Consider the following 15,971-nt stretch of genomic DNA (forward strand, 5'->3'; position numbering starts at 1 on the left):
GGATTTATAACAATTCTGTACAGAAAATGTCAAGTTTTCCATGGTTCGAAGTTTTGGTTGATTAACATCACAATATGCAGTCAATTGACAAATGACACAATCGTCGTACATTACGGTTTGATAGTCGGGCCCGGTTGCGCGTAACCGCGGGATACCAACTGATCCCCACTCCAACCAAACACAATGCGAAATTGCGAATGTGTCTAGCATATCTATACGTCATTCAATGGCGGTGTTTCTAGAGACCTTTTTGGCCATGTCCATGCGTAGTTTATTTAAATATATTTGCAGGAAATTTAGATGGTAATTGCACCAGGTAGCCCCAATTCGGTGTTGAAAATTTCTCAACGTGGAAAATGTCTCATTGCCTCTGGTTGTCTACTCTACAGTCGTTACCCCTATATATATACATTGATGAATGAGTGATCATACAAGCGCGGAAGCATCAATCACGCATCTTCTTATACTATCCTTCCTATTTTCTGCGATTTCTTCTCTAAATTAGATCAAACTAGTTGATAGTTATTACACATACGTCCCCATTTTAACAGAGAAAACACAGTGGTAATCAAGAATATTCAGAACGATACACAAATGGCTATGGCGAGGCTTTTTTTGGCAATGTCAGCCCTTATTTCAGTCATAAGTGTGCAAGTTGTTTATGGTATGTACAATTGATTTGATTTTATGTTATTGGCATTTCCATTGAGAATATGTTATTGGCTTGGTACTTAACCCTTTTCTTATATTCGGATCATAGTAATTGGTAATTTAATTAACAATATTTGAATATATAGATTACTCACTATTCGATTGATTAATGATCAGGGGGCATAGTATGCGAGAAGCTGCTCATGGAGGTTTGCGCTTTTTCTGTGTCGTCTTTTGGAGCACGCTGTGTTCTTGAGAAGTCGATCCTGAGGGATGGCAATACACAGTATGAATGCCAGGTAAGTTTAGGTCATTCTCCATTCATTAATCTCACATATATAATTACTGTCTTTGCTTAACCTTCCAATTTCTCCTATGTTGGTCTAATTAGTTAATTGGGTAATTGATGGTGTGCACTGTGCAAACATCGGAGATTATCGCGGAGAATATGAAAGAATTGATAGAAACAGATGAGTGCATGAATGCGTGTGGGTTGGAGAGGATGACAGTGGGGATGTCCACAGATTCTCTAGCAGAACATGGTTTCACAAATAAGTTATGCTGTCCCCGGTGCTACAACAAGTGCCCCAACATCATCGACCTCTACTTCAATCTTGCTGCTGGGGAAGGTACTAATCACTCTTCATCATCATATTCATGTACCCTACGTTGTAGCAGATGTAAAATAGTATACCTACATGAGACATACCTGTAACTATGAATATATGTATGGATTTTAGACCTCAAGATAGGCCATGATTGATTTATTTATATGTAATTTGTGTAGGTGTATACTTGCCCCGCCTGTGCGAGGCTCACAGAAGCGGAGACCGTCGGATGATGAGTCAGTTTGGCTCATTTGCTGCTGCTCCTGCAACAATTGGTTTTGGAGATATAACAATTTCTCCCACTTCAGCTCCATCTCCATCTCCAGTTTCTTCATAGACGTTCAGCCATTAAAGTAAGTTTCATACACAACTACCTTACAACGTTCATTGTGAATCATTGTTTATACGTGTGAGAAATCTTATGCATTATTTTTTTTACAGGATTTAATTACTTTCGGCACATTTGTAGATTGGATGACATTTCTTGAAGTAGAAACGTACCTGCATAAATTTTAGCCTTGCTTTAGTTGTCGAAACAAAGAAGGCAGTGTGTAGTTCCTTACTTTTGAATAAGAGGGGTTATAAATAACGATCGACTTATGTTTTAGCCCCTTGTTTTGATATTATGAGCCAGATTGCTTCATTTTTCTAGCACTTGCAGTTTCGGTGGGATATTGTGATCAACTGCAGATTCTTTTCAAAATATTCATGCGCCCAATAAAATCCTATAAAGTTATTTAGAGTAATGTGTGTATTTGGCATCAGTTAGTTTATGTATTTTTCACCAGTGTCTGGTTTTATGGAATGCTTCAGCACTTTCTGGAAGTGTTCTCTATAACACAATTTTTTTATCTGATCTTTCATTCTTATGAGTTCTTCCTGGAAGCAGAGAAATGTTAAATGATTCTCGTCTCTCTAATAACTTAGATCGGGAGATTTTTCGTTATATTGGCTCCATTGTTCCCTTGGAAGGCCAAATATGGTTTCATGTCAGTCACAAGATAATCACAGTAATGAACCACGTATTTTCCTTTGCCCAAATGTCTTTAAAAGAGTAAAATAAGTTCGTGACCCTGAGGGAAGAAAGGGAAAAGAACAAGTTCATAACCCTAAGGGAAGGAAGGAAAAGAAAAAATATCAAACATAAAACGGGTCAAAATTAGGGACGGTAGAATGAAAAAACATAAAAGGTTTATGCGAGGAAAACGAAAAAATTATATTTTAAAATTATTTATATTTCCTTACAGAGATAGTAAGAGACTAGCCTAAAAATATCTTATTAAAGAATTCCAAAACAACCAAAATACCTTGAATTGCAATTTAACGTATCGTCTTTTTTTAATTATGAAGAATAATAAATAAGATCGGTGAGGATTGAGGGAAGGTACATGTACAACTTATAAAAATTCAATTTAGTTTGAAAAGATAAAACCTAAAGAGTTTAAGTTAGAATATATAATACTTATTTATGAAAAATTAGTATAATATTAAAAAAGATTATATTTGGAATTGAGAGGTATGAATTTTCGTTCTTTATAAAAATAAGAAAGCGTAAATGGTTGACATTGAATTGGAGTATAATATTCTTCGCCCTTTTTTGCAGCACGAAAAAAAAAGCTGTATATTTTTATTATATTCAAATATAGACATACATACTCGGTTAATATTGCCATTAGTTTAAGCTGTCGTGTGGATCACGCCACATCTAGAGTATTAGCAAAAACATTTGAAAGATGTCCTATATATACAACATAAAGTTTAGAGTAGATTTAGATATTATGATCTACAGATATAGGGAAGCAAAAAGATTACCATGGCAGCAAGATTATATATGCATACCTTTGCTTATGAGATAGCCATTGTATGAGCATGTGTAGGAAAACATACCAGAAACTTTTCCATAGTTTAAAAATTATATACCCAGAAGACAAAAGTCCTGTATCTGGAAGCAGTTGTTGTCCATTCTGATCTGCATCCTCCAAATGCCTTGGGGAGAAGTTAGGCCCATTTTGGATAATGCATCTGCTTTTTTGTTTTTGTTCCTGTCAATGTGTGAAATCTTATAGGCCTTCTTGTTATTCCATATAGCTGCAATCCTGTCCAGCCATCCAGCAAGATGAATATTTTTTATGTTGTGTTTTGACAAAACATGATCAATTATTATCCTCGAGTCTCCATAGATTTTCAAAAACGGAATGTCAAGAAAATTGCCGAAGGATATGTTGAAAATGTAATTTCAACCGCGCAACAGTTGAGACGTGCAGCAGCATTAAGACAATAACCGTGCGCTTCACCAAGGATCGGGGCACAAGACATCGCCGATGAGCGATCGCCGATATCGCATCGGCGAGTCGCAATGGAGGACTTAAAAAGAGGTCTGGGCTTTTATATTTTGTGATGAGCAATTGCCGATATTGCATCGGCGGATATCGCATCGGCATTTCACTATCGGGATAGCCAAGGGGGCGCGGTCTTTACATATGACATGCATCCGACCCGACGGGACGGACCTGATAGCATTATAAATAATTTTTGATAAATTTTCAAGTTCGTGCTAAGGCCGTTTTCAATGGTTTTTGGCACATTTTTGTTATATAACGAAATATAAGGAAATACAAAGGAAGCCTTGGCGGGTGCTGATAGCGATGAGTCCCGGACCCGATGGATTTCTGAAATAGAATCATTTAGCATTTGAAGTCCGCCAAAGGAAAATTTTTGTGTTTTGCAGCGTTTTTATATATTTTCAAATATATGGAGAAACAGAGGATTGGCCGGCTTAAGATATGCAATGCGACCCGATGAGGCGGACCCGATAGAGAAGATATATATGTGTGGACCTTTGATATTCAAAATAGTGAGGTGCGTGATAATGTTCAATGGCGCAGAGCTGGTTAAAGCATGGAGCAGTACAGCAGTAGGTGACTACATTCAATACACAGTATGTCCGAGAAGGAAGCAGGTTTCAATCCAACTCTTGCACATTGAACTCTCAGCTACCGCAGTTAAAGTGTAGCTCAGCCAAGGACGAGAAGGACATCCTCGAGCAGTTTACAGAATGGGACTCCATTTTTGTTCATTAAATCATTCAGATTTTGTATGTAATATATATTTTTTTTGTGGTTGTGTGTTGAGAGTGAGAAGGTAGAAGCGCATCAGCGCATGTGAATGAAATCTTAGTGTTGTTGAACATGAAATGTAATATGCAACACCATAGCATATACAACGTAATGGGAAAGGAATGAATAGAGTAGCACTACGCATTTTTTTTGGTGAAATCCCTCCGTGAGAGAGGAAGAATCTTTTGTAATACCAGTTTTATTATTGAATAGAAATCTGTTGGTGTGTGAAAAATCTGTCCTCTGCAAATAAATTTTTAGCCTTCCGCTGTGTTAAGATCCTGTGTGAAAAACAGAGCATTTTTCTCTGTATTCAGTTTATTTTGTTTTTGGGATTTTAACAAAAAAATCTCCAACAGTGGTATCGGAGCTGATCCAGGCTCTTTGAAGGGTTCAAAGAAGCTGAAGGAATGATTCTTACTGCAGCAACTTCTCCAATAGTGTGAAGACTCAGGCAAAAGAATCCAAGGTATTTTTTCGGTGATTTTTAATACATAGTCAAGTATTGCAAGAATGGCCAGCACAAGTACTAGCATGGGTATGTTTAATTCTCAGCTCCCACAGTTTAATGGGAAAAACTATGACTATTGGGCAATAACCATGAGAGCCCTATTTGCCTCACAAGATTTATGGGAACTTGTTGAATATGGGTTTGAAGAACCAACAAATGAAAATGAGTTTAACAGCTTAACTCAGGCAGAAAAAGATCTATTGAAGAGCAATAGGAAGAAGGATTCAAAAGCCCTTGTATTTTTGTATCAAGCACTAGACCAGAGTGTGTTTCCAAGGATAGCAGCAGCCAAGACATCCAAAGAAGCATGGCAAACTCTCAAGACAGCCTATCAAGGCATGGAGAGAGTAAAGACAACAAAACTACAGTTGCTAAGGAAAGATTTTGAGAATCTGTGCATGAAGGAGTCAGATAATATTGATTCATTCTTCACATATGTAATTGGTTTGGTCACACAGATAAGGACTCATGGAGAGACTCTTGAAGAAAGGAGGATTGTGGAGAAAATATTGAGAGTCCTGCCCTCAAGGTTCCATGTGATTGTCACCACCATAGAAGAAACAAAGGATCTCTCAAACTTTTCAGTTGATGACCTTCATGCATCACTGGTAACACATGAGCAGAGGTTGAGTAGAAATAAAAACTCATCTCTAGAGCAAGCCTTCAAGACCCAGATGTCCTTTGGAAGAGGAAGAGGTCAAGGCAGAAGCCAAAATAGAGGTGGAAGGAACAGTCCAGCAAATGCTCAAGGAAGAGGCAGCAATCCAAATCAGAACCAAGGCCAAGGTATCAGCCAACAAAGAGGACAACATCATGCTCAAGGACAAAGGTATGAAAAATCCAATGTCCAATGTTATTACTGTAAAAAATATGGGCACTATGCTAGTGAATGTAGGAAGAAGCAGCATGATATGAGTAATAGATCCAATGCAAATATCACTAGAGAAAATATCAGCCAAGATAATGTGTTATTAGCTTGTAACATGGCTGAAACAAATAGTGAAGATATATGGTTTCTAGATTTCGGTTGTAGTAACCATATGACAGGAAACATAGCTTTGTTTTTTGCTTTAGATCAAAGTGTGCAGTCACAAGTCACACTTGGGACTGATAGTAAAATTTCTGTTATGCGCAAAGGAGAAGTAAAAATATTTACAAAGCAAGGTGAAAGGAAAACCATAGCAGATGTCTATTATGTTCCAAGAATGAGGTGTAACCTCTTGAGTATTGGACAGCTTGTTCAAAAGGGGTACAATGTTTTCTTTGAGAATGATGTATGCACCATCATGGATAGAGCACCCAGCAAACGATGCATTGCTGAAGTGAAGATGACGAGGAACATAATGTTCCCTCTCAGAATAAGAGTAGATTCGAAAAACAAAGAAGTAATTGCAGCAGCCACCCAAGAGGCTTTCCAAAGTGTGCCAAAGGATGAAAATTGGTTGTGGCACTTGAGATTTGGACATCTCAACTTTGGAGGTCTTAACTTGCTGAGCATAAAAGGGATGGTAAGGGGATTACCATTGATAGAGAAACTGGACAGCCTTAGTGAAGGTTGCATATTGGGGAAACAACACAGAGAAAGTTTTCCATCAGGGAAAAGCATAAGGGCAAAGACACCCTTAGAAATTGTCCACTCAGATTTATGTGGACCGATGCAAACCCCATCACTAGCAGGCAGCCAATATTTTCTAACATTCATTGATGATTTCACCAGAAAAACTTGGGTTTACTTCCTAAAGAACAAAAGTGAAGTGTTTGAAAAATTTCACAATTTCAAAGCACTTGTAGAAAACCAAAGCGGGCTGCATATCAAAGTCTTAAGAACTGACACAGGAGGTGAGTATATCTCCAAGGAATTCCTACGATTTCGTAAAGAAAATGGAATTCAGAAGAAATTTACAGCTAGGTACACCCCGCAGCAAAATGGAGTTGCCAAAAGGAAGAATAGAACAATCATGGATATGGCAAGGAGCATGTTGAAGGCAAAGCATTTTCCAAATGATTATTGGGCCGAAGCTGTACACTGTGCAGTATATATTTTGAATAGATTTCCTACAAAATCAGTCATGAACAAAGTGCCGGAAGAAGCATGGAGTGGGAGAAAGCAAGGAGTCACCCACATGAAAGATTTTGGATGTGTGGCTTATGCACACATCCCAGATCAGCTAAGGAGGAAGCTGGACAACAAAGGGGAGAAATGTATCTTCATTGGATACAGTGAGGATTCCAAAGCTTACAGGTTGTATATCCCATCAACCAAGAAGTTCTTTGTGAGTAGAGACATTCAGTTCATTGAAGAGGAAGCTTGGGATGGAAGCATAGAGAAAACAGTGAATGTTAAAAACTGTTTGTCTCATGATGAAGATGATGAGGAGATGGCTGAAATACATCCCCAAACAACAACGCCAATACAAGGACATCAAGGGACACCCTTGAGGATAAATGAGAGTGCTTCTCCAAGCACACCACAAGAAGGAAATTCAGGTGCGTCCTCAAGCACTTGCACACCAAAAGAAAGAGGTAAGAAATTTAGAAATTTAAGTGATATTTATGATGAAGGAATGAATTCCTTGTTTGCTTTGTATTGTCATGTTGATGACCCTATTCATTTCGAAGATGCAATTAAGGATAGGAAATGGATAGAAGCTATGGATGAGGAGATGAATGCCATAGAAAGAAACAAGACATGGGATTTAGTTGAGCTACCAAAAGGTAAAGAAGTCATTGGAGTCAAATGGGTCTATAAGACCAAGTGCAATGCTGAAGGCAAAATTGAAAGACACAAGGCAAGGCTGGTTGTCAAGGGATACAAGCAGCAGTATGGGAGAGATTATGAGGAGACTTTCGCACCGGTTGCAAGAATGGAAATTGTGAGAGCAGTGCTGTCCATAGCAGCACAAAACAAATGGAAAGTTTACCAAATGGACGTGAAGTCAGCCTTCCTAAATAGAGTGTTAAAGGAGGAGGTTTACACTGAACAACCTCTAGGCTATGAGAAGAAACGCTAAGAGCACAAAGTGTGCAGATTGAAGAAAGCTTTTTATGGGCTGAAGCAAGCGCCAAGAGCATGGTACAATAGGATAGATTCCTATCTACTGGAAAATGAATTTGACAAATGTGAGGGAGAACCCACCGTCTACATCAAAGAAAAGGATGGTAAAATTTTAATTGTAGTGTTGTATGTTGATGATGTGATTTTTACAGGTAATGATAACTACCTCATTGAAAATTTCAAATCAGTCATGAAAGAAGAATTTGAAATGACTGACATGGGTTTGCTGAGATACTTCTTAGGAATAGAAGTAGATCAAAATGAAAATGGAATTTTTATCTCACAGGCAAAATATGTAAATGAAGTGTTGGGCAGATTTAATATGCAAGAGTGCAAGGTAGCAATCACTCCCACAGTAATGGGATTAAAACTCAACAAAGAGGATTGTAGCAAGGATTTTGATCCTAGCTTGTATAAGAGCATAGTTGGTAGCCTTATGTATTTAACTGCAACTAGGCCTGATATAATGTTTGTTGTTAGTTTAATTTCCAGATTCATGGAGAAGCCAAGAGAAACACATTGGCAGGCAGCAAAAAGAATTCTGAGGTATGTTAAAGGTACTAAAAGATTTTGGATTTTATATACTACTTCAGAATGTTCAGATTTAGTTGGATACACTGATAGTGATTGGGCTGGAAGTGGAGATGATCGAAAAAGCACATCCGGTTATGTTTTTCACATGGGTTCAGGAGCCATTTCATAGGCTTCTAAGAAACAGCTTATCATGGCGTTGTCTACAGCAGAGGCTAAATATGTGGCAGCTATAGCAACAGCATGTCAAGCAGTTTAGATGAGAAGAATGTTAAGGAGCCTAGGCCAAGAGCAGGCAAAAGCAACAATGATTTTTTGTGACAATAACTCAGCTATTGCATTATCAAAGAATTCAGTGTTTCATAAGAGAATGAAACACATTGACACAAGGTTCCACTACATGACAGAATTGGTAAGCAATGGAGAAATCACTTTACAACATTGCAGGACTCAGGAACAGGTTGCAGACATTTTGACAAAGCCATTGGATTAGAAAAGCTTTGAACTTTTGAGGAAGTGTTTGGGTATGACTGAATTCCCAACAGTTGAAATTAAAGGGGAGCGTTGAAAATGTAATTTCAACTGCGCAACAGTTGAGCCGTGCAGCAGCATTAAGACAATAACCATGCGCTTCACCAAGGATCGGGGCACAAGACATCGCTGATGAGCGAACACCGATATCACATCCGTGAGTCGCAATGGAGGACTTACAAAGAGGTCTGGGCTTTTATATTTTATGATGAGCGATCGCTGATATCGCATCGGCATTTCGCTATCGGGATAGCCAAGGGGGCAGGGTCTTTACATATGATATGCATCCGACCCAACGGGATGGACCCGATAGCATTATAAATAATTTCTGATAAATTTTCAAGTCCGCGCTAAGGCCGTTTTCAATGGTTTTTGGCGCATTTTCGTTATATAACGAAATATAAGGAAATACAAAGGAAGCCTTGGTGGGTGCTGATAGCGATGAGTCCCGGACCTGATGGATTTCCGAAACAGAATCATTTAGCATTTGAAGTCCGCCAAAGGCAAATTTTTGTGTTTTGCAGCGTTTTTATGTATTTTCAAATATATGGAGAAACAAAGGATTGGCTGGCTTAAGATATGCAATGTGACTCGATGAGGCAGACCCGATAGAGAAGATATATATGTGTGGACCTTTGATATTCAAAATAGTGAGGTGGGCGATATTGTTCAATGGCGCGAAGCTGGTTAAAGCATGGAGCACTACAGCAGTAGGCGACTGCATTCAATACATAGTATGGTTGAGAAGGAAGCAGGTTGCGATCCAACTCTTGCACATTGAATTCTCAGCTACCGCAGTTAAAGTGCAACTCAGCCAAGGACGAGAAGGACAGCCTCGAGCAGTTCACAACATGGGACTCCATTTTTGTTCATTAAATCATTCAGATTTTGTATGTAATATTTTTTTTGTGTGTGGTTGTGTGTTGAGAGTGAGAAGGTAGAAGCGTAGCAGCACATGTGAATGAAATCTTGTTGTTATTGAACATGAAATGTAATATGTAGCACCGTAGCATATAAAATGTAATGGGAAAGGAATGAATAGAGTAGCACTGCAATTTTTTTTTGGTGAAATCCCTTCGTGAGAGAGGAAGACTCTTTTGTAATACTAGTTTTATTAATGAATTGAAATCTGTTGGTGTGTGAAAACTCTATCCTCTGTAAATAAATTTTTAGCCTTCCGTTGTGTTAAGATCCTGTGTGAAAAACAGAGCATTGTTCTCTATATTCAGTTTATTTTGTTTTTGGGATTTTAACAGAAAAATCTCCAACAAGATAGGAGCCCCGCTAATGCCACTGCCTCAGCTCTCTTATTGGACCCCGGTCCAGCATTCCAATAAATTTCAATGGCCTGGTCGCCTGCTATTTTAATGTATACACCACATGGAATGGATAAAATTGAAAAGATAATTAATAAATTTTATGAAATTCTCCCTTATTGAAAATATAATTAATAAATTTTACAAACTTCTCCACTCCCTAGTTTATGGCTAAATTCATCATATTTCATTGATTTTAAGTTTGTTTTGAATTCACCATTTCATTAATCTTTATGTTTGTTTCGTTGTGAATTCATTGTTTCCTTAATTTTTATGGTTGTTTCGTTTCCTAAGAGAGACCGTGCGAATTTGAAAGAGGGCGAGAGAATTAAAAGAGGAGTATTTCATTTTGTAATGGATTTCAGATTTAGGTTTAAGGTTTGTTTTTTTTAATCAAATGCCTCATGTTCAACATGGTTCTCTTAATTCTTCCATTGAATGGTGTGTTTTGACACTATTATGAATGGTGTGTTTGGACAATGTTTACAGGATCATACATTTCTAATCAAGAAATCAATTTAGAAGATTTAGTTTAGGTGACGATTCTTGGTGTCATTACCTTGCCGATTCAATCTCAAGTTAGATAAGAGTGTTATGAAGGAAATTGATATGGTTCTGTTTAATTCTCAAGTTCTTACATAAACAGACCCGATTGGTTGATGCGTAAGATACCATATCTAACACTGGCTAAAACAGTTTTTAAACGAGAATATCGTTCATTGATTCTATTAAGAGATCATTTATTATTGTGGGTTATTGATATGATTATAGATAATCACATGGAGATGTAATTGTATCACATTCATGGGCTATAATTGATATTTTATTTTTCACGCAGAAGAAGAAGAGGAAGAGAAGCAATGCTTTTATATGGTTTAGTTAGAGGATTTTATATACAATTCAATAAATACACCATTCACAGGTTATATTAATAAAATGAATATAAATGTTTGGGGAATCATGCTGGTAAATCAAATTTTCCAAGTTGGTTTATTATTGTCTACCATATTTTCTTTTGGTTACTTTAGAAGCTTAGAAAAATGTTTAACCATCAGCGTTTTTTTGTATTTATTAGAAAAACATTTTCTTTTGGTTATTTTAGAAGCTTAGAAAAATGTTTAACCATCATCGTTTTCTTGTATTTATTAGAAAAACAGAGAGATGTAGAAGAATGAAATCAAATCTTATTAATCAAACTGTTTGGACAACCAATATATTATATAGGCACACATAGATAGCTTTTAGGATAATCTAGATCCAAATAATTTGGATCACCAACTCACAAAATAAATTACGAACTCATCAACTCTATATTGACATATCATTTCTACATTACTCCAACATCCCCCATAATGGAAAAATGGATTTTCAACAATGCTTAGTTGTTGTCTACATATTTCAAAGTTCATCTTTCCAAGAGGCTTGGTAAAGATGTCAGCTACATTCTCATTTGTATTACAATAGACTAAATGAATCTCATTTAATTATATCTTTTCTCTTACAAAATGATGTTGGACTTCAATATGTTTAGTTCTTGCATGATAAATTGGATTATTTGCGAGCTTCATGGAACTTTGGTTTTCACATATGATACTTGTTGGTCTTGTTTTTTTTTCTCCAACATCTTCAGGAATCCTCCTTAACCAAATAGCTTCAAAAGTTGCATTGGTCAAGGCTTTGTATTCAGCTTCTGTGGATGATAAAGAAACAATTGGTTGTTTCTTTCTGCTCCATGATACGAGCCCCGATCCTAAATTGAATGCATATCCATAGGTTGATTGTCTATCATCGGGATTTCCATCCTAATCTGAATTAGAAAAACTTGCCAACTCAACATCAGATTCATTAGTATACAAAATATCAAAATAAAGTGCTCCCTTTAGATATCGAAGGACTTTCTTTGCTACTTTCCAATGGATTTCACAAGGCTTAGCCATAAATTGACTAAGGATGCTGATAGAATATGCTATATCTCACCTGGTAGTGATGAGGTAGTTCAAACTTCCCACCAATTGATGATACAAAGTTCCATTCATTTCTTTCGATCCATCATCAGTGTAAAACTTGGCATTCTATTCCAAAGGAGTAGACATTGGTTTGCATTCAAACATATGAAATCTTTCAAGGATTGTCTTTGCATATTTACTTTGTGTGATGATTGTCTTACCAGATTCCCTCCAAATTTCAAGACCCAAACAATAATGCAATTCACCAAGATCCTTCATTTCAAATACTTGTAACAACTGAATTTTACTTTCTTCAATCAACCTGAGTGCATTTCCTGTTATGATAAGATCATCAACGTAAAAATATATCAAGGTAATATTCCCATCTTCATATCTCTTGATATACAAGTTAGGATCACTTTTGCTTCTCACAAAACCTTTTTCATAAAAGAATGAATCAATTTTCACATACCAAGATCTTGGTGCTTATTTCAAACCATACAAAGCTTTCTTTAACTTGCAAACAATATGCTCTTGTCTCTTCTTTACAAACCCTTCAGGCTGAACCAAATAAACTTTTATTTTAATCCACCATTCAAGAAAGCAAATTTGACATCTAACTCTCGCATTTTCCAATTTTGTTTTGTAGCTAATGAAATCATGATTCTAATTATATCTAGTTTAGCTACAGGTGTAAAAGTATCTTCATAATCAATGCCTTCTTTTTGTGAATAACCTTTTGCAGCCAATCTAGATTTATACTTATCAAAACTACCATCAACATTAAACTTTGGTTTGAACAACCCTTTGCATCCTATGGGGACTTTATCTTTAGGAAATTTTGTTAATTTATGTTCATTTTCAAAACTTTCTTCTATTTTGACATAATCATCAATATCATGCCATACACTTGTGTTATTCATTTTATCACCTTCATCTACATTTTCATGAAACACCACATCCCTACTTGCAAGAAATCTATGTGAAGTAGGATCAAACAACTTGTATTCCTTTTCATCATCACAATAGCTAATGAATGTGCACGTAATTGATTTTGCATCAAGTTTTCTTCTTTCATCTTTTGGAATATGTGCAAATGACTTGCATCCAAAAAACTCTTAAATGATTCACTTTTGGTTTATATCCATAAAATGCTTCAAAAGGTGTTTTCAGATTTAAACTTTTGGTTGGACTCCTATTTTTCAAATAAACAACAGTGTTAATGGCTTCAGCCCAAAAACCATTAGAGATATTTTTACCTTGATGCATACTCAGTGCACATTCCACTAGTGTTCCATTTTTCCTCTCAACAATTCCATTTCGTTGAGGTGCATGAGGCACGGTAAATTGTTGTAGAATCCCATGACTTTTGCAATATTGATTAAAAGCTCTTGATTTGTACTCTCCCCCTGATCAGATATGAGAATTTTGATGTATTTCCCAGTTTATTTTCCACCATGTTTTTGAATTCCTTAAAGTATTAAAAAACATCACTTTTCTTTCTTATGAAATAGACCCAAGTGTATCTAGATCTATCATCAACAAAAATAAGAAAGTACAATGCTCCTCTAAGAGATCTAGTTTGCATAGGTCCACATACATCAGTATGAATTAATTCAAGTATTTTTCTTTGCCTTTTTTCTTCATGTATAGGAAATTCCTCTCTATGTTGCTTGCCAAGTGCACATGCTTCACATTCAACATGATTATTCTTCATAACAGGAAGACCTTCAACCATTGTTTTTCTTTGAAGTAACATTAAATCATTGTGATTTAAATTCCCATACCTTTGATGCCATAACTTTTATGTTGACATTGTTGTAGATGTTAATGCTTGATGCCCTGTCCTGGTCACATTCAGCTTATACAAGCCTCCAACTCTAGTACCTATGGCAATAACCTTGTAGCAATCCTGGATATCTTTAACAACACACTGTGATTCAACAAATTTCACCTTTATATCTTGATCAGCAATAGTAGAAACATAAATTAAATTCTTTTTTATACTAGGAACATACATCACATCATGGATTTATCTCTCTTTTCCATTAGGCAACATCACACCTATTATTCCATAACCTTGAACTTGAAGGGATCTGTTATATCCTGGATAAACACATGTTCCATCAATGTTCTCATGATATTCATCAAACCAATTCTTATTAAAAGACATATGGAGTGACGCACCACAATCAATGAACCAAGCATTCATATCATCAGTCTCAACAGACAATGCAACATCAGAAACAAACAATTTGAGATTTTTAAATCCGTCATTGATTGAGGTGTCTTTGTCCACAAAATTCCCATTATGCCTTTAGTTTCTCTGTTTAGACTCATTATATTTTATTTTATAGCAATCTTTAGCATGAATTCGAGGTTTTACACAATAATAGCAATCATCATTTCTTTTATCTTGGACTGGAAATTTAGGTTGCGCCATACCTTTTTGCTTTTCTTGAAACTTTCCTCATTTGCTTTTGTCCCATGGATTGCCTTTGTATGACTACTTACCCTTGGCTACCAATGCCAAATCTAAATTGTTTGAGCCGAAATTGAAGTTCTTCATCCTCTCTTCCTCTTGTAGAAGAATACTTGTCAATTCATCAAAAGTAGGAGGATTCTCTCTAGCTGAAAGACTTGAAACAAATATTTGATAATATTGCACCAATCCATTTAATGTGATCTTGGCCAAGTCAGTATTGGACACCTTTTTGCCAATGTCTCCTAACTTGTCACTTAGCTCTTTGACACGGGAAATGAAATTGCTTATACTTTCATTGGCCTCCATTTTAATTGATAAAATCTTGGTCTTCAAGAACAAAATCTAGTTATTAGATGTTTCATACAAGATTTTAAGAACATCCCATGTTTCTTTGGATGTTTTATAATCCCTAATATGAGGAATGATGTTGTCCTTAATTGACATTCGTAGCAACACCTTTGCTTTTGTTTCCCTTTTTTCCCAATCTGGAATAGTTGTAGCAATAGTGGGTTTGGGCTCTGCCCCACTCACTATGGGCCACAAATTATTTCCCTCTAAAACTGTTAATACCTTGAATTTCCATTTTGCATAATTTCCTCCATCAAGCCTTGGAGACTCATTCAAATAAGTTCTAGCCAGAAAATTTGACACAATGACAAAAAAATTGTCCCCAATCAACAAAATGTACCCAAATCCACTAGATCTACACCCAAAATCACTAGATCTACATCCAAATTTACCAGATCCAAAACCAAATGCACATGATCTAAAAAGAAAATAACTTAATATTGCTTCAAATAAGAAAACAAAGCCAAAATTACTTCCTATTTCTCCTTTTTTACCAAACCCAATTTCCAAAACTTTATTTTCCCTTTTTAATCAAATACATCTTTTTACGAACAATTTTAACTTTCACCAAAAAAAAGATATTTAACTCCTTATACCACATAAATTCTTTTTCACCATGGAAAAAGAAATCCCATATAACTCCTTTAATCTACTGCATTATACTCTTCGTATAAAAAAAAAATTCACTTAATGGATTAGAAAATTGTTTTGGAAACATAATAATGAAACCAATGACTCACCATCGTGGAGAGAATACGAGTTGAATAAAAGATCCAACTGCTTCTCACACTTTGTGCTACGTACGCAAAGGTTTACAAATAACTTCACAAACTTCACATCACCCTTGATTCAACGAACTGATCATAGTGTCCA

The 15,971-nt window shown here is 36.2% G+C and overlaps 1 protein-coding gene across 1 annotated transcript; it reads left to right on the forward strand.

The window, feature by feature from the left end:
• The first annotated feature begins 449 nt into the window (after positions 1–449).
• Positions 450–1,596, forward strand: LOC149170055 (uncharacterized). The gene is made up of 4 exons (XM_089427224.1): positions 450–664; positions 829–947; positions 1,073–1,280; positions 1,439–1,596. The coding sequence occupies exons 1-4, from the start codon at positions 595–597 to the stop codon at positions 1,594–1,596; spliced, it is 555 nt and encodes a 184-aa protein (XP_089283350.1). The 5' UTR covers positions 450–594.
• Positions 1,597–15,971: the final 14,375 nt, after the last annotated feature.

Source organism: Pinus tabuliformis, chromosome 4_2 (assembly GCF_031772625.1).
Source record: "Pinus tabuliformis cultivar Carrire ecotype Pingquan chromosome 4_2, CPIR1, whole genome shotgun sequence".
Taxonomy (NCBI): domain Eukaryota; kingdom Viridiplantae; phylum Streptophyta; class Pinopsida; order Pinales; family Pinaceae; genus Pinus; species Pinus tabuliformis.